We start from the raw sequence: 20,818 nt of genomic DNA on the forward strand, positions 1-20,818 counted from the left end.
TAGGTCAATCTTACTTCGGAATCTAGCCCGTCCAACTGCATTTAGGATCTGGGTTTGGTTTGGGATAGCGGAGTTGTCCATAACCGTGTTTTCATTCCGTAGTTTGAGATCAACCAAGGGACGGATTCTCTTGCCATCTGCTTTGGGTTGAACAAACATAGGAGCGGCACCTGGGGCTTCTGCCCGGTAGATGACTCCTCTTCTTTGTTGTTGGTTGATCCAATCGCAAAGTGGGCTTTTGTCTGCGTCAGGAATAGAGTAGGTGGGTTGGTTCTTGAGATTGGAGGGGTCTCGGAGGCGGATGTGGTGGTTCACCTCTCTCATAGGTGGTAGTTCTTCGGGTATTTGATCAGGGAAAACATCAGAGTATTCATCCAATAGTTTTTGAGTAGTTGCTTCACAGACTGCGGCTTGGTACTCTCCACTTGTTGGCTTGCATGAGACTCTGACCTTCTGATCTGGGAAATCGATGGTTGATTCCCCACACCTGATTATAGCTTTGTGGCGGTTCAGGAATGGCATGCCTATTAGGGCATCGTATTTGGCTAAGTTTCCAATCAGCATTTCCTGGGGGTGTAGGACTGCTGAACCAAGTCGAATGGTTGCACTACAGGTTTTATAGCTTGTGGATCGTGATCCTTTTACTGCCATATTGACTGGTAGGGATTGGTTAAGGTCTCGAGTGGGGAGTCCATGGACAGAGACAAAGGCATTACTGATCATATCTCTTCCGATTGCGCCAGTGTCAAAGAGGACTCGAGCCTTTTTACCATTGATTAGGTTTGTTCCTTCTAGAGCGGTGTGTGCCTTGAATGTAGCCGGAGGTCGAACACTGTTGCATTCCACATCGATATATCCGATATGGATTTCTTCATATTCACTAGATTGGGCATTATCGCTTTCAACATTGTTGGCCGATGCCTCTTGCTTAATTGCCTTTCCTTTTCCTTTCTTCGTAGGGTAGTTCTTTGCCATGTGTCCTGTTTTTCCACATTCAAAACATTCTCCTTTTCCCCATCTCGATTCTTTGGAGGATTTTGTTTTCTTCTTGAAAACCCGTGGGGTGTCATCTCCAGAGTTGCTGGAGGCTTTGTGTCATGGCTGGCTGTTCCTACTAGGGGATGTCTGTGTTTTGTAGGCCTTGGTCTCATGGAGAATGGCGTCCTTTCGTTCTGCTCTTGCAATAATTACTGCAATATCATCGCAGTCTTCCTCGAGTGGTTCTACTTCTCGCCGGAGGGTAGGGTGCATGGTGTCGTAGAATCGTCGCTTCAGGATGTATTTGGAGATGCTTCCTCTCTCCATTCGGTCCTTATACATTATCAAGTCCGTAGCCACATCGGTGATTCGCTTGACATGTGTTCTGTTAACTTGCTGGAGCTGGTTGAATTTGTTGTATAGGAGGTCGTTGGTTATAGAGGATTGGAATCGTCCTTTCAGGTAATCGAGAACTGTAGATCCACTTAATCTTACATTCCCGGCGAAATCCTTATAGCATTGATGGTATGCGTCGGTTGCCTTTCCTTCGTAAAATGATCCAATGATAAGTCCGGTTGTAGGGTCTTCCACATCTTTTCCTTGTAATAGTAGGAAATGTGAGAGTTCTGTAGCTCATCGTTCAAAGGCTTCAGGTTTGAGGTCTTTCCCTTCGCCTGTGAACTTCGCTGGGAGGTGAAGTTTAAACTTAGGGGGTTCAAATGCTGCAGGTACCTCCTCTTCTTCAGGCTTTGCCCGAGATTTCCCTCCCCCAGAAGGCCCTCCTCCTGTGCTAGCCATATCTGATTCGCTACTAGATTCTGGGTCATTTGGAGGTTCAAAGGAAGGCTTCTTTGCTGGAGTAGAAGGGAATTCTCCTGGAGGTTGTGTATCTTCCATGTTTGCAGGATCGCCCGGCTCTTTAGCAGAGCGCCGGGTTTGTTTCTTCCTTGTAAGGTCTTGCCGTGGGATTTGCTTCCCACTCCTGGTCGTCAAAGACTCTATCTTGGGTTTGAGATGAAGCCGAATATGCTGTGATTCTGCCGCTTCTCTCCGCTAGCGTTCTGAGGTGGATATCGATAGGTTGATCAGGCCTAAATCTGGAGACAGGTTCTTAACCACTTGCTGAGGTTAAAAAAATGTAACGTGTTCGCAAGGTGCTAATCACGTTATCGGTAATAGATACGATAGCTGACAGGTGGCCTGCTCTTCCAGAGAGGAGGCGAGAGCTGAGAACTAAAGGAGGCTTCGAGGGTGTACTGGGGAACAAAGAAGTAACCGTTCAACCAAGTATATTTGAAATACTGTCTGTCGAAGTCTGCCTTTTCTATCGTAGAAACAGGCGGTCTTTAAATACACAAATCTGTTCATGCCTAGCATGAACGAAACTAATCAAAGGTATCAATCGATACACTTTGGTAAAACTCTTTAAGTATCAAAGCGATACTTAAAACAAAACATAAAGCAAAACCAAGTATCAAACGATACTTAAAACAAACCAAGTATCAAAGCGATACTTAAAACAAAACATAAAACAAAACCAAGTATCAAACGATACTTAAAACAAACTAAGTATCAAAGCGATACTTAAAACAAAACATAAAACAAAACCAAGTATCAAACAATACTTAAAACAAACCAAGTATCAAAGCGATACTTAAAACAAAACATAAAACAAAACCAATAACCAAGTACCCGTACCGGTTACACAACGACAATAAATTCCCCTCACAAATACTTATTCCTCCCCCTCCAATCGAACTCGACGGAGAACCAGAATACAAGCTCGACGAAATAGTCGATTCCCGCTTCTTCCACGGTCACCTCCACTACCGAGCCAAGTGGACAGGATACTCTCCTGAACACGATAAAACTTGGTACTTCGCACACAACTTCGAAAACGTACAAGATGCCATCTCAACCTTCCACCAGCGATATCCAGGCAAGCCCGGCCCAGGTGACGATCACGTTCAACCAAGACAAAAGCGAGGGAAAGACTCCCGCGCCATTGCAGCAACACGAGGGCTGGGGCGATAGCCCCCGCCAAACTACACCTACCAGCCCCGAATACTCATTCATGGGGCCAACTGACGAAGAACTCAAGGAAAGGGAAAAACAAGCACAGCATAACACCATGTCATGGACGGTATGCTACGACGACGGTTGCCAAACACACTTTGGCGACAAAGAAGGCTCAGGATGGTTCCCGAGGGAATGTCGCAAGCGTGCCTACACCTGGACCACGTTCTAAAGTATTGGCAACAATGCTTCAGAAATGGGTGCAGGATGCACAGGGCACAAAAAATATCTGCAGGATTTTACCCGCAAAAAGATGGAAGCTGAAAAGAGTTGGAAGGAGAGGATGCCAGGAAGGCATGGGCTGCGAGGACGCGGTCCAAGGAGGGAGGGGCCCAAAACTCCTCGGCAGACACTGAACCGGATATCAGGAGCCTACACAGGCAGATCTGGGGACTCCGAGAACAACTGGGCCAAGCCGAGGCCACAATTTTGGCAAACGACAAAACGATCGCGGAGCTTAGACAGCTGAACGACAACCAGCGGCACACAATCGAGATGGCGAATCTGACTCTGGAATCGGTAAGGGTCAGATGGAGGACGGCAAACGAAAAGTTCCACAAGCTGAGAAGGACCATGCACTCGGCAGGACAGGAACTATTGAAACTGGGAGAAAAAGCCTGATGGGATCTCAATTGGCTTAAGAGGAGGGGAGCTAATGTCACAAATGTGACTTAGTAAGGAAAGGGTTTTCATGTGATACATGGTTATGAGTCACAGGTATGTTATTGTTTCACGCATATAACCTATTCGGGTTGTATGATTAGTTATGTGTGGGATTTGTGATGCTTTCGCACATGGCTCAAGTATGAGTCATGGGACATGCGCCTGACGAGTATGCCTTACGAGTATGCCTTACAGGCAAGCCTTGCACATATGATCTATGTTTTGCACATGACCTCACTATAAGGTCATGGGTTTCGAGCATGTGATCACTTTGGTCACATGACTAGTTTGTTTTGATTTGGTTTTGCACATGTGACCACTTTAGGTCACATGATTAAAGGCGGGAAGAACACTATATAAGGAGGCCGATGTGGCCGAGGACGATAGGTTCTTCACGCTTTGTTCTAAGTACTTTTCCTACATATTACTTTAACGAATATAAAACACCTTTACGATCTTTATCCTTATTGCAACCTTATCATTACACCAAGAAGCACTCGTTACGAAGACGAGTTAGAGAAAGCTTACGATAGGTGTTTCCGATAGAAGACAAAGGTCTTGTACTATCGGTAACATAGGCAGAGGCCTAGAGCTATCGTAAGACAAGGAAAGAAAGGGAAAGAGAAGGTAAGTATCGTTCCCTATCGCCAAGAACTAACTATCTGAAAGGGGATCGTTACAACTGCTTGAACAGATTCTCCAGAACCAAGACCGCTTAGAAAAAAAGTTTGATCAGTAACAACAAGATCTCGAATTTTTATGACATTTTATTCAGCCTTCTTTAGAAATCCGGCAGGACTTGAGAACTGAAAAGCCATTTGGATTTCCTACTCGGAAAACCTTTGTCGATATGAGTTCTTTTATTCATTGAGTATATCATTAGCTGACATATTAATAGTCACAAAATTTACTCTCAAGAAATGTTGAGATATTTAATGCTTTAAAGATTTTGCAAGGCCAAATACAAAGTATTAATGCTTGTATTCAAAAGCATAATGAAAAGCTTACAAAAGATGAAGGAGTTTGTTAAATTCTCCATGCTTTTATGATAACAAGCTAATTAAAGAGAAGATTCTGATTTGAAACTATGTGAAATCCATCTTTACACATCCTGATCTTTGAGATGAGAGATGGTTTGACCATACCAAACTTTGTGTAATAAAACTCTAAGCATCAATTTGTTATACTTTTAAACTAATATGATTGATGTAGGAAATGTTTTGTCAAAGAGGCCTTCGAACAATGACTCCTACTACCTTTACCACAAAAAAGGCAGCAGTACTTCATAATCTTTCCGAAGCTATTTCTGAGGAAAAGAGCAAATTCAAATCACAACTCATAGATAGTACTTTTCGTCAGCTTCCAATAACAACATTTACTCAATACCTATTTACACCATCTATGTTTACAGGTCGTACAGAAGAAAAAATAATAGAACTTCAAGTAGTAGCTGCTAAGTGGGTAAGAATTAATTCTGCTTATCATTTACACAATATATACTAATTTTGTTTCAAGCGGCATATTACAAGTCATGACTTTAATCCCAACCCAGCAAAAAATGTCTGGTGGTCGAAGATCTTTCGCAAATTATCTTCCCTATTTCAGGACATTGTTGATAATAACTTCATGAGGTAAGTAACCTCTAAGATCATATTTTATATTGTTAGTACTTATAACTAACATATAACTATACTAATCTAGAATTCATCTGCCAATATTAGAGGAAGATCAAAATCTCTACCAACTCAGTTCAGAAGAATTACGATCTCACAATAGTTCTAATCTGGAGTTTCCACCTTCTGAGGACAGTGACTACCTACATCTTATGGAAGAAGGTCATAAAAGTTACTCTACTCTTCTAAGGGATAAGAGGACAGATATGGAACAGTTAAAAGATCAAACAGATGATATTTTTAGTGACCTTGGCTGATATTGTACCTGCTTTGTTTTTATTATCTTGTATTTAAATTTTCTGTTCATTCTCCACACTCTGTATTATTCTAATTCCTTAAGCGCATTGGATAGTAATACATATTCCAAATTTGTAATACAAATAAGGTTTTATGCCCTTACATTGAAGTTAAAGTTATTTATAAACTAGGAGATCCTATTTGCCGTTAGGGTTATTTTTATAAAAACCTAATTGTTTGAAAGTAATTTTGCAAACTGATATCAAGTGATAATATGCCTGCTGTAAGGTGATTCATCAATTTCTGTCACTGATTCCATGTTCTGCTGTAGTATGACAGCTCAGGCTCCACCACCTGTCCTCATTCCATGTCCTGGCAGGTGACAAGCTAATTACTTATCATTTGATAAGTCTACTGACATCATTTGCCTCTACCACTTCCAGCACCCTCCTTGGATTCTGACAGAATCTGTTTCTGATACAGTGGTGTACTATACACATCACCCCGCGCTCAGGCACCAGGGCTAAAAAGCTTCTCCAAACCTTCCACAATCTTCGGCAACTCGTCTTTGCCGACTAATATTATATGTCCCTAAAATCGATCAGTGCCTCCATTACATCTATCTTATCACTGGCCCATAACTCACCTGTGGCATGATCCCAAAATCCGAAAACGCCCTCTTGGAATCCGCTGTTCCAGTACCCCCTTCCTTTACATATTTGTAACTAGCATGCTCGCCACTGCGTTGAATTGTCTCGTCTTCGGGGTGGAAATAAAAGAGCTCGTTTTTGGATTTTGAAGATCCCTTCTTGCCTTTCTTCTGTGGACGAGATTCTAGAGCGTCTATTTTGGAGGGGATTTCGGTATAAGTTTTTGATATGATTAGGAAGTTACTAAAATTATATGGTTCGTTCTGGCACGCAATGTCAGCACGGTAAGGGTGAGTTTAGTGGAGCAGGAACAGAGAAGCTTAACTTCTTCGATTGCCCAATTGATTTCTTCTAAGAGCATCTTGTACATTGGTGGTACGATCTCGGTAGGGACATTGATCAATCGCTCGGTAAGTATTAAACCCGTGTGGGAGGAAGCGGAACTAGAGAGGAGCTCGTTGAGCTTCTTGTTTAGATTTGGAGATGATTGCGATCTTGCGAGAATATATTTAATGAGATCCTGGACCACTGGCTTATCCTAGGAGTGTTGTCAGGGGAGCTGGACGGTTTAACTAAGAGAGATCTGAATACCTTGTGCTCTTGTAGGTTTACAACAGTAAGGAATGCGTAGGGGTCACTTTCGTTTCCATCCACCTTGACAGTAGTTCCCAATAGTGGCTGCGAAAGAATCAGGTCTGTCAATGCGGATAAGTCGAAGAGGGTATTATCAGCATCAAAAAGCTGTCGAAGAAGTGTCTTCAGGCCATGGAAGTCATGGTCAGGCTGCGGATCAAACATCTCGAAGTCGACATTCACAATGTCAATTTCCTAACCTCGTTCACTCGTGTCAGAATGGGTTGGGGACTTCACGTTTCGAGTGGGATTGAACTGACCTCCGAGTCGGAGCTTGAATCGGAGTTGGTGTTCTCCTCTCCCCCATTACCAATTTCCACATCTCTGGTGTCAGTATCCTTGGAGGCCTTACGTTTGCCCATTATTGCGAACGCTGAATGTTAAGATTTATGGTGGCTGGCTCCCCTCGCTTTTTTTCCTCCCCCTAATTGTTCGCTCATTATTCGGCAGGGTAACTCGCGCTCCGTGGTGGGGTCTTGGCAGATAGTGTGCTACTCCCCGCCCATCTTGCTCCAATTCCGGCAACCACCCTCGCAGAGCGGCACGATACACAATGTTGCTGCTGCGAACAACCCAACGCTCGGTCCTACGACCTCAGGTCATCCAGATCTACTCATTCCTTAAATCTACATCCAGCACCACCCCCCGATTCAGTATCCCGATCCTCTCCCGAACAATCGTCACTAGCCCCCACTTGCGCATCTCTTCAATCCCCGCCGAAACGCCTACTCCAATTTCACCTCCCTCAGAAGCCCCGCCTACTGTACAATCTGATCCGGCGCCCACTGCACACAATTCCCTTTCTCTCTTAACAGCACTCAATGCCCAGCCGTCGAAATACATCATGGTCAAGATCCAGGGTTTCACCTTCCTCGTTACAACGGGAGATAAGGTCGTGCTACCGTTCCTTCTCAAGGACGTCAGGGTTGGTGATACTCTACGGTTAACGCATGCGACTACGTTGGGGTCAAGGGACTACACAATGAAGGGGAATCCGTACATCGATGAGCGGCTTTTTGAATGTCGAGCTACTATTATTGAAGAGACGGCGGAACCATTGAGGAAGAAGGAGAAGAAGAAGAGGAGGACTCGAAGGACTAAAACGGTGAAGAGTAAGCATCGGTACAGTGTGCTAATAATCAAAGAGTTGGTTATCAACGATGTACCTCCTGCGCTAGCGACAGCGGCAGGCAGTAGCACTCCTAGATAGGGGGGGGTTGTAAGGGCGCCAACAGGGAGGGGAAAAGAGGGAAAGGGAGGCGAAGGAAGCACTGGATGGGATCCTTCATAATTGACTGTACATAGAGATTCTACTCGGATATGGATGTAAAAATCGAGTATGACAGGGATAAAACCGGGCACTACGGGAATTATACAGATAAGAGATCGAAGAAAAAAAGGAGCTTCAGAAGGGTGAAAACCGAAGTAGTTGCATACACATAATTTCTCCATGAAGTTGCAAAAAGTTCACATCGGTCAGCTACCGGCACAACTATACTTATAGAGACATACTTGAATACAAATTTTCCATTCAAATATGAGCTAACAAATAATATTCAATAAATAGTGAGAGCATAAATGAGTGAAAAAATAATGAAAAAACATAAACTAGAGTGAAAGTGCAAACAAGAGAAAAAGGACAAACAAGAGAGAAAGTTCAAGAAAAGCACACAAAATGGTACGAGAAAAAGCACAGGAATAAACACAAAAAAAAGCATTAGAAAAAGTATAGGAAAAACTACAAGTGAAGGTGTAAGAGAAAGTATAAGAGAAAGTATATAAGAAAGTACAGGACAGATTGCAAGCGAGAAAAGGAGCAGGAATAAGAAAGAAAGTACAATAGGGAGTGAGACAGAAAGTACAGGAGAAGCTGGACAGAAAGTAGAAGAGCTTAGAGGGAGGCAGAAATGAGAGTATAGTTGCATCTCACTATCTCCTGATAACTGAAATTTGAAGAATCAGTCTGATATGATAAGTGATCTGGGACAATGGGTCCAGTTTTGCAGTAAAGAAAATTTGAATTCATGGCATTTCATATGGGATAATATGATATCTGCATTATCAAGATCCGGGACAGCAGGATTTGACTGTACATGGGAAGAAGGGGGGAGATACAAGAGAAAGTAGGAGGGGGTTACAGTGAAAAAGGGGGGAGACCTACAAGGAAAATCAGGGGGAGGGAAGAGGGGAAGAGAGTAGAAGTAGACAGGAAACAGGACATCGAGGCAAATGTAAATACATATTAGTAGTCACATACTATATGTGAGTGAATGCATGAGTGAGTGAGCGAGTAAGTAAGCAGGCATGAAAGTAAGCAATAGAAGAATACTATTATAGGAAAAATAATTGAGATCACATATAAGATAAGAAATAGAGTAAAATTTACCATTTCGTATGACCACCTCTTGCTAATATAAGATCATGAATACGTTCAGTCATAGATGACGTATATCAAAGAATGAATTCAGGGGTTAGATTATTCCACTCCTCGATAATTGCAGAGCGTAATTCAGACACAGTTGTTGGTCTAGGATTGCGTCATGTAATATTTCGCTTCATCGGTTTCCAGCCTGCTTTGATTGGTGACATATCTGACAATGTTGCGGGCCAAGGAAAAACATATTGCCTAATACCAAGGTTATTAAGACCAGCTTTTGTCTTGTTTGCTTGGTGAGCTGTTACTCCATCTTGTTGAAAGTAGATGTAGTCCGAGTAACTCTCCCGTTGGCAAAGTTGCTTCCACCATGGAAAAAGGATAGAATAGATGATATGTTGAAAATAGGTTTCCAATGAGATTTTTCCCCAGTCCTCTGTTTTCCAAATAACTAGCTGGGACTTTTGTGCTCCACAAATTGCTCCCCAAACCATCACTGTAGTAAGTTTCTAAAACTTAGGTACTAAGCAATCCTTATAATATTCTTCACTTGGCTTACAAGTCACCCAAATCGTTCCTAACAACTGACCACAATTGAAGGCAGCCTCATCTGAAAAAATGACATTACTCCAGACCAACTCCCTCCAATCTTGAAAGGTAAGCCTCCAATCCAGCCGTTTCTCTTTGCTTTCACCTTTCAAAAATGACTTTACTTGAGCAATAAGGTAGTTATAGCCCTCACTTTGAAATATTCGACGGAGAGTACAATCTGATACCCTTATGCCTACCAATTTGGTGATCTCAGTGAGTGGTAGGTAATGGTTGTAGGAACTTTTAGTTGCTTTTTCAATCAATTATTGTTTAATTGGCATGGTAAAAATCAGTTTATGTTCTCGTGTATTGGTAGTATGACCTTGAGAGCTAACCGGATAATAATGGATAACACGATGGAGGCTTCCTATTGGTACATCGAACTCTTCATGTAATTTGTGATATGTCCATCTACCTTGGCGATAGAGCCGTTGAATAGTATCACGTTCGGTCGCCGTCACAATTTAATACTTCTTCACTACTCTCTGAGGTCTTCCTTCTTTTCTCTCTACTGACTCTCTCTCTCCCAAGTCCCCTCCTCTCTCTGCTGAGTCCCCTTCTCCTTCTCTTTCTAGCAAGCCCTCCTCTCTCTCTCTCTCTCTCACTCGCTCTCTCTCTTCTTCCTCCCTTTTGTCCTTATCATCATATCCATCATTCTCTTTCCCACCCCCTCTCTCTCTCCTGTACTTCACTTCGCTTACCTTTTCCAACTTTTAGTTTCATTTTTACTAATTCTTTTTGTTATACTTACAGTAAATTTGGAACTGGTAGGATAACCAGTAGAGTTCAAGTCGCCTTGTCTCCTCTGTAAAGTTGGTATTCCATAGTTGTTTGATTGAAGGTTTTCGTAACGCCATTGAATATTATCATCGAAAGAGACTTCTGCTGCTCCTTCAATTGTGCTGGTATCACTATTCGTAGTGTGATTGGAATGACTTATTTGTAAATGCGTTCGGTGTAACTTGAAGAGAGTTTTCAAAATCTTTGTTGGAAAGTGCTTCTGCTTCAGTTCATACTCTCTTATTTTTATCACTTTCTATTCATTTATCTTTGACAAGTCATCATAATTCACTAAAGAAATCAGGTTTTTGTAAATCATTCTCACTCTAACATCATACTGTTGTCATCAGGATTGTGTTGCGTCTGCCAAGTTTTGGTCTGGGTTATTCTACACTAGAGGCTGTCGATCTCTTCAGTTGTTCTGGCCAGCTTAATACTTCCAACAATAACCCGGTTCCGCGCATACTCGATTTTTACATCCATATCCGAGTACCAAAGGCTACCTGCTAAACATACGCGTTGCAACACCAATATTTCAAGCCGTAAACCCTAACCCTGCAGTGCCCCCCAGAAAGCCGTCTCGAATTGGCGTCCAAGCAGCGCTGACACCTCTACGGACTTTCGTCTAGGCGATGTTACTGCTCGTGAGACAACATAGCTTAAAGGCTGTATATTAGAGGGGGCTTGGAGTCTCCCGTTGACTCGTCAAATGAGGAAAACTTTCCGTGAGTGAATGAAGTTAATTTTTAATAATGATATCAAGCTTAAAAGCTTGCTAGGTTGCTATTTGAAAGACCGCTCCATGTGTGTGGTTTAGTTTTTAGTCTTTGGTGCTTTGCACGCCGAATTTTGATACCGATGCTTCTTGCTAGAGGTCACCTACCCTATGGGTTCCCTCTTCTGGAGGGGTCACAACACGAAGAGTAGAGATACGATCAATTCTCCGGAAGAAATCGAGCACGTAGAGTGGATAGAGGCAATAGAATTCGAAGAAAAAAACAGACCCTCTCTCAGGGCGACTCCAGACCACTCGTTGGATCACTGCCAAAATGCGACCTAAGGATGCTTGCTGTGATCCCATTGATCCGAATCTACGCCCCGTCAGCCATCCTACCCCCGCCAAAATGCACCCCCGATCTTAAGGAAACTTACCCGGATGAATCCCCGGCTCGAAAATATGCTTCCTAGCACTCACCTTCCTCTCCCTATCAATTCCGAGCCTCCTGTTCCTGCCGTTGACCGCACTCTCAACCCCCTTCGTCTCCTTCAAGAAGCTGCCCATGAGCATGGGCGCGCCCAACGGCACCTCATCCCCGCGATCCACCTGCCAAAGGTGGTACGTCTTCCCATAAAGCTTCGCCAACTCTTCCATCTCCGCGGTCTCAGCCTTCTCCCACACCGCCTCTGGAATGAGCGGTGGATTCGGCATGACCAGCACCCCGCCCTTTACTTCAAAGACGTGGGAGTGCCAGAGCTTGCGCTCTTCTGCCGGAAGTGATTCGTAGATGCGTGGGGTTATCATATATTCTACGCCGATCAGGCGGGCGTTTTTTTCGGGAGAGTCGTAGATTACGCATTGGCGGATGTCCGGGATCTGTCAGCCGGGAAGAGCAGAGAGGGAGAAGTGGAGGATGCACCTTCGGTGATGTGGGCACAGTAGTGCTGTGCTTCGACTATGCGCGCGGGGTCGTCGGCATATACGTGGAAGGCATTGAGCCATGCGCAGATGTTGTTTACTGGGTCGAGATTCTGGTGATGGTGAGATATACTCTTAGAACAAGAGGAAGAATAAACCAACTTGTGTCGCCTTAACAGCTCCTTCCAAAACCGACTGAACGCTCGACACGGGTTCTCCAGCAGTGTTGCCTGTCTCGCAGTGTGCCATTCTGGATACTCTTCGCGATTGATTGGGATCATGGGCCTTTCCTGCAACTACTTACAACTGCGAATGTGGTGGGCATGCTGTTTATATAAAGGTTGGGGCACCCTAAATATCGGCTAATTTGTTTCTATGGCGAGTGCCTGACGTCACATTTCATTCACCACGGCGAACAATACTCGTTGAACAGTGGTTGTGCTGTAAATTACAGTGCTGTAGAGAACTTGATTTCTGCCTGGGCGGCATCTGCCGGTGTAGCTGTAGTCTGCGAGTACAGCAGCTCTTGCAGTGAGTTGGCTGTTTCGGGAGGGTTTAGTCTGAAGAGTTTCTCTGAGAACGATAAAAATCTCTCATACGAGGTGGTTCCTAGTTTCCGCACCGTTAAGTTTTTGGGGGCGCTAGTACTAGACTGTTAAATCCACCTTTGGGTGTATCATGAACTGGGTCCTGTAGGAAGAGTTCTGGAGTTATAGGCAATCAGAGGACTCAATACAAGAGGGGTTTCAACTAATTTACCGGTATTACAAGACTAACCTAGGGATCCCTTTGAGTAGGGAGGCTGAGTCTGAGAACGATACTTGCACAAGAATCGGAAGGCAGGATAGTTGGTAAAACCATCAGACATCCAAAGTGTTTTCCTTTGCGAGCCGAATACGATCCATTGTTAATTTGGGCACCATGCTGTAAATTTAGTTGTAGAACCTGAGAAGTATAGCAAAAAAAACCGGAGGTATCATAATTATGATAGTGGGTAAAAGCGATGAAGAATCATGCTATCACACAAATCTGGAACCTGATTCTAGGTCTAGCTCAGGCCGGACGAGTGTTAAGTTATGATCCAAAGTTCAAACCTTGTGACGCTGCCAAGCATTCGGCTCCAGCCACAGCAGCCGGGACAACACCTCTACTACGGTACTCAAATTCTCGCAACGCCAAATCCCAAGGTCCCAACAGCCCCAACCTCATTCCCAAAACTTTCCCGCAATGGACACCGAGGACCCGAAAGAAGCCTCTAGTACTCACGGCCGCGAAAGCCGAAGAGACCGAAAACGAGAAAGGTCCCGAGACCGCGGCCGCGAGCGGAATGACCGTGAGCGCTCCCACCGACACCACCGCTCCGAGCTCCGTTCCGACCACCACAAATCCCACCACTACTCCCACCGCGAAAGACCCAGTTCGAGATTGAGATCCAAAGACCGGGACCGGGACCGCCACCGTAGGCGGGAGGGCGATTCCTCTGACCGTCATCACCATAGCCACAGAAGAAAACGTTCACGCCATGAAGACGAAGATCGGAACCGTCATCATCGTAAGTCCCGGAAGGTCGATTCTCCTTCCCCTACCGAGAGGAGGAGAGAAGGGGAACCCGCAGACCCACTGGGGCCGGAAATGCCCAACTTTTCGAAAGTCCCCGATACCGTTCATAAACCTACGCTCACACGCGACTCCTGGATGCAGGAGCCCGATGCCGACTTCATCGACTACACACAGAAAGGGGCGGGGAAGTCTACACTAAAGCCAGTGGCTAAGCCGGACTATCGACCGGTAATTCACAGGAATGAATTGAATACGCAGTTGAAGGAAGGGAAGTCACTGGATGAGTACGCTGATGAGACGGAGGAGGAAGTAACGTACACCTTTGGTGACGCGGGTTCGAAGTGGCGGATGGTGAAGTTGAAGAGGTGTTACGAGTTTGCGAAGGAGGAGGGGAGGGATGTTGAGAGTGTTGCGTTGGAGAGGTATGGCAACCTAAAGGAGTTTGACGAAGCACGGGAGGAAGAGATTGAATTGGAGAGGAGGACGACATATGGGAAAGATAGGAAGGATGTGAAGGAGAAGCCGACCGGGGAGCTTTATCGACAGAGGATGAAGAAGGCGGAGGCCGAGGAGAATGCTAGGCAGTCGAGAGAGAGGGAAAGATATGGGTCTGAGTTGCCCCGGGGGAGGGTTATTGAGACTGTTCCAAATACGAAGACCACGACCCCCTTAGATCAGACTACGTTGAACAGAATGCAGGCTGCTCTGATGAAAGCACAACTGAGAGGTGATCCGAAGGCTGCCGTGATGGAGGGGGAGTTCAACGAGGCTATGGCGGTGGCTATGGCGGCGAACAAGAAGGAGCCAGAAGTTGTAGTCCTATCCGCCATGGATTCAAGAATGCTAGCTGGCTTAGGGGGGCGAGTCGGTAGGGAAGTAGTAGAGGGAAAGAAAGGCAAGCTTGTAGAAAAGGACGATATGAGCTTAGACGACATGGTCCGGGAAGAGAAGCGAACCAGAGGCCAAGTCCGTGGTGGTGAAGGCATGCTCCTGGCAGAAAGAATCTCACGAGATGCCAAATTCGATGTAGGTCCTAATTTGCCATCCCTAATCACGCCTATACTAATATCTACAGGATAACCTCGACTACCTCGATGAAAACGCCGGCCGCCTTGCAAAACGAGTTCAAAGGAACGAAGTCGACCTGAAAAACATGGCCATTAGCGAATTCAAGAAGATGCAGAAGGTACTCGACAACTGTCCCCTGTGCCAACATGAGGACAAACCACCCATCGCGCCCGTAGTCTCACTTGCAACAAGAGTCTACCTAACCCTCCCCACAGAACCAGAATTGACGCCGGGCGGAGCAGTCATCGTCCCCATCCAGCATAGGGTAAACATGATGGAATGTGATGACGACGAATGGGAGGAGGTCAGAGTAGGGCCCCTTACCCATCACAGAATTATTTTTTTTTTTAAGGAAAAAAATTTAACATTCCATCATAGAACTTCATGAAATCCCTAATCCGCCACTACGCTTCCAAAAACCAATCCGTCCTCTTCTACGAAAACGCTGCGTCGCCCGAACGCAAGCGGCACACTGCCATAACTGCCATCCCACTCCCGCAAGAGCTCGGTGACACGGCCCCCGCCTACTTCAAAGAAGCCATCCTCTCAGCAGACGAAGAATGGTCGCAACACAAAAAAATAATAGACACTCTCGCGAAAGCGCGCTCAGGACTAGGCAAGACGGCATTCCGCAGGTCGCTGGTCAAGGAGATGCCATACTTTCATGTATGGTTTGAGATCAACGGCGGGATGGGCCATGTCATTGAGGATGCAAATCGCTGGCCCAAGGGCGACTTGTTCGTGAGAGAGTTGGTGGGCGGGATGTTGGAGTGTCCGCCTGACGTTATTAAGCGACAGGGACGCTGGGTTAGGGGCAAGGACACCAGGGTCGAGGGCTTTAGGAAGGGGTGGGAGGAGTTTGATTGGACAAAGGTTTTGTATGATAATTAGAGCGGCGGGTGGATAAAGTACATCGTTGGGGTGCGGATGTTTGTATAATACAACAGGATATAATAATAATATTATGCAATCGACATCCAACTATGAAGTCTCATGCTATCACATCTAAATAATCTATATCCCAAAAAAACAACAACACACTCAAAGCCACAATCCATCACTCGCGCAACCCAGCTCCAGAGTTACCACTACACACCACCACCAGCACCATTGCCCCCCCCCCACGCACCCACGGACCAACGACAAGAGGTGTCCGCGATTAAAATAAAATCCACGCCCTCAAGCAAACCGCGGGACTTGAGGTATCATAAAGAGCACAAAATGCAACGTCACGGAAGGCGGGGAGGTATACTATCGCAGGTCACCATGGGGCTCTTGTGTCGAGTTTATATACTCACGGTGTGTACTGTACCGTGACGGGCGTTATCAATGGAGTGGTGGTGGCGATGAGAGGTGCATTCTATGGTAGGGGATTATTTTAACAACCTGTGATGTTATCATACATCCATCGGTACTCCTCAACCCTCAAATCTGGGCGCCATGCTGATGGTTACTGTGCAGGAGAGCTCAACTAAGCTTATAAAAATAAAGTATACCATTGTAATGTACAGTAGTGTGGCCCCCGTACCCGATAACGAAGAGCAAGGGGTATTCAATACACAACCTTAAGCTTTCAGGAGTCTATATTATTACATCGTAATATGACTGGATTACAGCCAGTCCCAAAATCACAACCTGCCTTGACCTGAGCCCACCGAACAAAGAGCAAGAAGAAACGAAAGGAAGGAAGACTTCTATTCGGAACTTTACACCACTATGCTCTATCACTCAAGGCCTATCCATTACCCTCTTCGCATTACTGCCCACCCCAACCACACAAATGTCAGCTCTATCCGCAACGGCAACCAAAGTGATGCAGTGACTAGTGGGGAGGGGGAGGGGGGAACAAACCTGGTGTGCGCCAGCAAAAACTTGACGCAAGTGAGGGTGTACTTACACGCTCTAGTCCATGCCTCATCCTGGTTAAATGCAAGGCGGATGCAACTGTCCCCGATCTTCTCCTTGACGATCTTGTACGGCAGTTTCACTTGAGAATCAGTTCTCTCGACAAACTCGCCAAGTTGGCGGAGGCATTCCAGGAATGCCATCATCGCCTGGTCGAATTTGCGGTGCATGAACATCCGGCCCAGCGGGAGGTCACCGGATGAAAAGAGCTCTAGGACTGTGATCTTGGGTTCGTTGGCGGGGTTGGTGGGTGGGTCGAGTCTTTCTATCTTAGAACAAGAGCCCATGGGTTTTAGACGGTAGGAGTCGAAGGTGAAGTTTAATTTTTCGGCGATGGTAGCAAGGAGGAGAAGGGTTTGGCCCCAGGCTGCGTTGATTTCGGTCCATTCTACCTGTTTTTTGTGTAAGTTAGGAAATGGTATTCATTTGGGGGGTTACACACAGGCTGGTTGGGGAGCCTTCCCAGCCGCAAGCCATTTATTGTGCCAAAGTACCCATCGTGGCCAATACAAAATGTGTCATTATACACATTTGTCCTTTGCAGTTTCTCCAGCTGCCGAGAGTCATGATCGTATTGGAGGTTAACCCCATCCCGTTCGTTCTGGAAAGCCTCTAATCGAAGCGAGAAGGAGTTCTTCTCTCTCCAAAACTCTTGCTCTTCCTTATCTAACTTCATTTTCTCTTCCTCAAGAGCCTTGATTTCGGCCTCGACATCCGCTTTCTCCTGCTCCATGTCCTGTAGCTCTCGCAACTCAGCCGCAGCCTGAGCCTTCAGTTCCTCTAGCTCCTTCGCAGCAGCTTCATGTTCCGCATCTGTAGGTATCTCTGCATTGACTCGCTTAAGATAATCTACATATGCGTCACGTTCCCTCGTGACATTTGCGTAGCGTTTAGCCAACCCTTCGGTCAACATCTCCGAGCACTCTTGGCATATCGGATGATCTATATCTGACCTCGAAGATAAAATATCGAACAAAACTGCAGAGGTCTTCATCTGCTGTGACAAGGCGTTCTGATCATGGTCATTCCCAATAGTGTATTCGGCTTGCAAAGAGCTTCCCGTGCTGCGAGATGCAGTTTGTGTTGGCGGGACAACCTGCGATTGCGATAGCATAACGTATGAATCCACAGGGTTTTGATAAATTGATTTCGAGTTCTGTCGGGAATGTGGTGCCGTCAGGGACGGTGGGTGCTTGGGTTGAACCATGTGTTTGAATAATGGGGCTGGGGAGTTTCGGCTCGCCTTCTCGTAAACATCTTGTCGGTCCTGAGGATATGTTGGTCGCTGCGGGGTAGATGCTTGGTCTACAGAGTGTGGACGCTCGTTTGCGGAGGATCCTAGTCTCGGGTTTGAGTTATGAGCCTGGGCGTGCAATTGTCAGGGTGCGAGCGGTAAGGGAGTAGGGTAAAGAGCTTACCAACTAAGAGATTGAACGCTGCCGGGCTGAGGTCTTCTAACGATCCGTGAAGCCTTATAGTCTGTCGGCATTTCTGACACTTCATGATGAATAGCGGGGTGCAGTGGTTGAGGCTGGGAAACCTTTGTCCGGAAACTGGAAGTAATAGGGTAGCCAGAAGGTAAACTTATGAGAGACTGGAGCGACGGGTGTCTCCTTCTGTCAGAAACACCGTACTGATGTGAGCCAGGAAGTGTACCGGTAGATCGTCTATCTTTGCTTTTGTGAGGTTCAGAGAGGAAAATGTGTTGCTGTGGTACCGTAATCTATCTCCCCCGGAGTTGTTGGGTAGTGGGTCTGATCCAGGCTCTAGGAACTTCGTCATGCGCCGAAACCTCTCTAGAGTCACGTGACCATTTCACCAACGAATCTTATAGAAGGGTCTAGTTATGGCCAGGTATGTTTATGGTGATAAACCGTAGCCTCAGTATTCCGTTCCAGCTGTTTCGCTCTGACCTCTAGAATGTAGTCTAATTTCAGCGGGGAGAAACTGCCACCTCCCTTGGGAGTATCGAGAGGGGTCCCATCACAAGCAGGCGACGGGTTCCAAATTAATATCCACGCTAATTCTCAAGTTATGACCTGAAGGACCGTTTCCGGCCAAGCCCAGTAGAACAGGGTCTGGCAATATATGTAGCCATCCTACGATAAAACAAGCCCCCCGGGCTATCATCAAGTAACTCTCGCAGTATCACACTTGCATTGCATTACAAAGGAAAGAATAATGAAATTGAAGCAGTGAAACCCTCTACAGAAACTCCAGTTTTATGCTACACACACGCCGTTCTATGAGAAAAAAAGACCCAATACCTCACAGGCATCAGACTCCATGCAAAGACATTGTCTGTCTTAAGCTTTTTTTGTTCTTCTCCTTGTGTTCCTGCTAGGGGTATCCCGCACCTCTTCTTTCGTCTCGATCTTCACCATAGGCACCTTTTTCGCTTCCTCGGTCCGGAGCTCTCCCGTTCTGCTTCTGGTACCCCTGCTAGGGGTATATATTGGAGGAGGTATAAGTGAGGGTGGAAGCTTTGCCTTGGCTCTTTCTTCGTGTTGCTTTGCCTCCTCCTCTTCTAATACTGTCCTAAGGGCCTCCTTTCTCTGGCGGATCTTCTCCATTAGTTCCTTATCTTCTCCATCGGGCTTTAGCTCGTCTTTCATGTCTTCCTGAGCCTTTTTCTTGCCCTTCTCTTTGGCACGCTTAATGGCTCCTGCCTTTTCGGCATCCTTGATCATGAGCTCGGCGAGCTCCCATAACTGCCTTCCAAGTTCCGGCGAAGAGAGTTCGCCCGCGCGGTACCTGCAGAATGCTAGTTAGCACAACGCCAAACTTTACAATGAGCTGTCTCTCTTACTTTTGGTTCTGGCATTCTCTGAGAAACTTTCCACCCTCCCCCATCCCACATTCTGGGCTCATGGCTGCTGCCAAAAATGACTGAGCCCCTTGTTGCGGATCCTTCAAAACCAGCCACCAGATCGGCCACATCACCAGATAGACTCCCAGTCCCCAGAGACTGCCCATAGTAATCCATCTTCTAGCTCCGGGGGTGCGTACAAGTCCTGGATCGATGTTGTAAATACGAACATTGTTCGGCTGTTTATCTGGCCGAACAAAGGAATCTAGGCGCCTTTGAAACTCAAGGCAGAAGGCCATCAATGCCATTTTCGAAGCTCCATAGCATAGCCATGGTCTTCCGAAAGGATATTGTCGTCGGAAGAACTGAGGGTCATTAAGATCAAGGTCGCCGGCGATATAGCTAGAACATGTAGCAAGTAATATACGGACATCTCTGTCCGGAGGTTGAGCTCTCAAGCACGGCGCAAGAATATTCAACAACTGGAAGTTGGCGAGAAAGTTCAATCCCCAGTGCGCTTCAATTCCGTCTTTAGTTGTAGTCCGAGGGGTATACGGTGGCGCCATCACTCCGGCGCAACAAACGACCATATCGAGTCTCCGAGGGGGGGTGTTGTCGATGAACTTGGTAGCAAAGAGACGAATGTCGTGTAAGGACGAGAGGTCGCATTCTTCCGCATAGATAAAGGGATTGCCGTGACGTTCGCGAAGGTCTTCGATGTAATCAACCGTGAAAACATCTGATACGTTCCGGACAAGAAGGATCAAGTGCGCCCCTCTAGCAGCAAGATCGTTGACCACAGCAGCGCCTACTCCCGATGTTCCACCCTAGCACCTAGAGCTTAGTCTCCAACCCCTACTGGAGGTGGTCGAGTGTGTGAACATACTGTTATTATTGCGACCTTCCCGTGCATCACACGTTCATTTCTATTTCGGTATCCGTTGAAGTAGAGCTTCAAGACGACTACCACAAGAATCCACGGCGCGAACTTAAGAACTGGTAATAGATATGGTACTGAATCGATCCCGTTGTAGTAGATTTCCCCAAGTATGGGGATAGGCATATTGTTGGAAGGGTGGAAAGAGAAGCGATGGATATTAGGAAAAGCGGAAAAGAAAGGAAGGGAAAAGGGGAGAAGCTCCCGAGTATGATAGAAGCGTTGAGGTAGAAACGTGGAAGGGGTTC

The 20,818-nt window shown here is 46.0% G+C and overlaps 8 protein-coding genes; 3 read left to right on the plus strand and 5 right to left on the minus strand.

The window, feature by feature from the left end:
• Positions 1 to 6,060: 6,060 nt before the first annotated feature.
• GSTUM_00008831001 (uncharacterized protein) lies at positions 6,061 to 7,272 on the minus strand (the record flags this gene model as incomplete). XM_002840298.2 has 5 exons in its annotated part: positions 6,061 to 6,218; positions 6,274 to 6,540; positions 6,603 to 6,815; positions 6,869 to 7,105; positions 7,171 to 7,272. The coding sequence occupies 5 exons, from the start codon at positions 7,270 to 7,272 to the stop codon at positions 6,138 to 6,140; spliced, it is 900 nt and encodes a 299-aa protein (XP_002840344.1). The 3' UTR covers positions 6,061 to 6,137.
• Positions 7,273 to 7,463: 191 nt separating this feature from the next.
• Positions 7,464 to 8,309, plus strand: GSTUM_00008832001 (uncharacterized protein; the record flags this gene model as incomplete). XM_002840299.2 has 1 exon in its annotated part: positions 7,464 to 8,309. The coding sequence occupies one exon, from the start codon at positions 7,464 to 7,466 to the stop codon at positions 8,118 to 8,120; it is 657 nt and encodes a 218-aa protein (XP_002840345.1). The 3' UTR covers positions 8,121 to 8,309.
• A 3,271-nt stretch (positions 8,310 to 11,580) lies between these two features.
• On the minus strand, positions 11,581 to 12,027 carry GSTUM_00008833001 (uncharacterized protein; the record flags this gene model as incomplete). XM_002840300.2 has 3 exons in its annotated part: positions 11,581 to 11,746; positions 11,808 to 11,845; positions 11,901 to 12,027. 3 exons carry the CDS (start codon positions 12,025 to 12,027, stop codon positions 11,666 to 11,668), a joined length of 246 nt encoding a protein of 81 aa, XP_002840346.1. The 3' UTR covers positions 11,581 to 11,665.
• A 37-nt stretch (positions 12,028 to 12,064) lies between these two features.
• Positions 12,065 to 12,386, plus strand: GSTUM_00008834001 (uncharacterized protein; the record flags this gene model as incomplete). XM_002840301.2 has 3 exons in its annotated part: positions 12,065 to 12,156; positions 12,216 to 12,240; positions 12,286 to 12,386. 3 exons carry the CDS (start codon positions 12,065 to 12,067, stop codon positions 12,313 to 12,315), a joined length of 147 nt encoding a protein of 48 aa, XP_002840347.1. The 3' UTR covers positions 12,316 to 12,386.
• Positions 12,387 to 12,388: 2 nt separating this feature from the next.
• GSTUM_00008835001 (uncharacterized protein) lies at positions 12,389 to 12,572 on the minus strand (the record flags this gene model as incomplete). The annotated part of the gene is made up of 2 exons (XM_002840302.1): positions 12,389 to 12,404; positions 12,454 to 12,572. 2 exons carry the CDS (start codon positions 12,570 to 12,572, stop codon positions 12,389 to 12,391), a joined length of 135 nt encoding a protein of 44 aa, XP_002840348.1.
• A 946-nt stretch (positions 12,573 to 13,518) lies between these two features.
• Positions 13,519 to 15,810, plus strand: GSTUM_00008836001 (uncharacterized protein; the record flags this gene model as incomplete). The annotated part of the gene is made up of 4 exons (XM_002840303.1): positions 13,519 to 14,459; positions 14,544 to 14,877; positions 14,927 to 15,229; positions 15,298 to 15,810. The coding sequence occupies 4 exons, from the start codon at positions 13,519 to 13,521 to the stop codon at positions 15,808 to 15,810; spliced, it is 2,091 nt and encodes a 696-aa protein (XP_002840349.1).
• Positions 15,811 to 16,391: 581 nt separating this feature from the next.
• GSTUM_00008837001 (uncharacterized protein) lies at positions 16,392 to 18,533 on the minus strand. XM_002840304.2 has 4 exons: positions 18,243 to 18,533; positions 17,267 to 18,162; positions 16,771 to 17,216; positions 16,392 to 16,678 (listed from the first exon to the last, which is right to left on the minus strand). Exons 1-4 carry the CDS (start codon positions 18,325 to 18,327, stop codon positions 16,648 to 16,650), a joined length of 1,458 nt encoding a protein of 485 aa, XP_002840350.1. The 5' UTR covers positions 18,328 to 18,533; the 3' UTR covers positions 16,392 to 16,647.
• Positions 18,534 to 18,967: 434 nt separating this feature from the next.
• On the minus strand, positions 18,968 to 20,785 carry GSTUM_00008838001 (uncharacterized protein). XM_002840305.2 has 3 exons: positions 20,520 to 20,785; positions 19,634 to 20,460; positions 18,968 to 19,578 (listed from the first exon to the last, which is right to left on the minus strand). The coding sequence occupies exons 1-3, from the start codon at positions 20,694 to 20,696 to the stop codon at positions 19,131 to 19,133; spliced, it is 1,452 nt and encodes a 483-aa protein (XP_002840351.1). The 5' UTR covers positions 20,697 to 20,785; the 3' UTR covers positions 18,968 to 19,130.
• Between the last annotated feature and the right edge of the window lie 33 nt (positions 20,786 to 20,818).

Source organism: Tuber melanosporum (assembly GCF_000151645.1).
Source record: "Tuber melanosporum whole genome shotgun sequence assembly, scaffold_5, strain Mel28".
NCBI lineage: Eukaryota > Fungi > Ascomycota > Pezizomycetes > Pezizales > Tuberaceae > Tuber > Tuber melanosporum.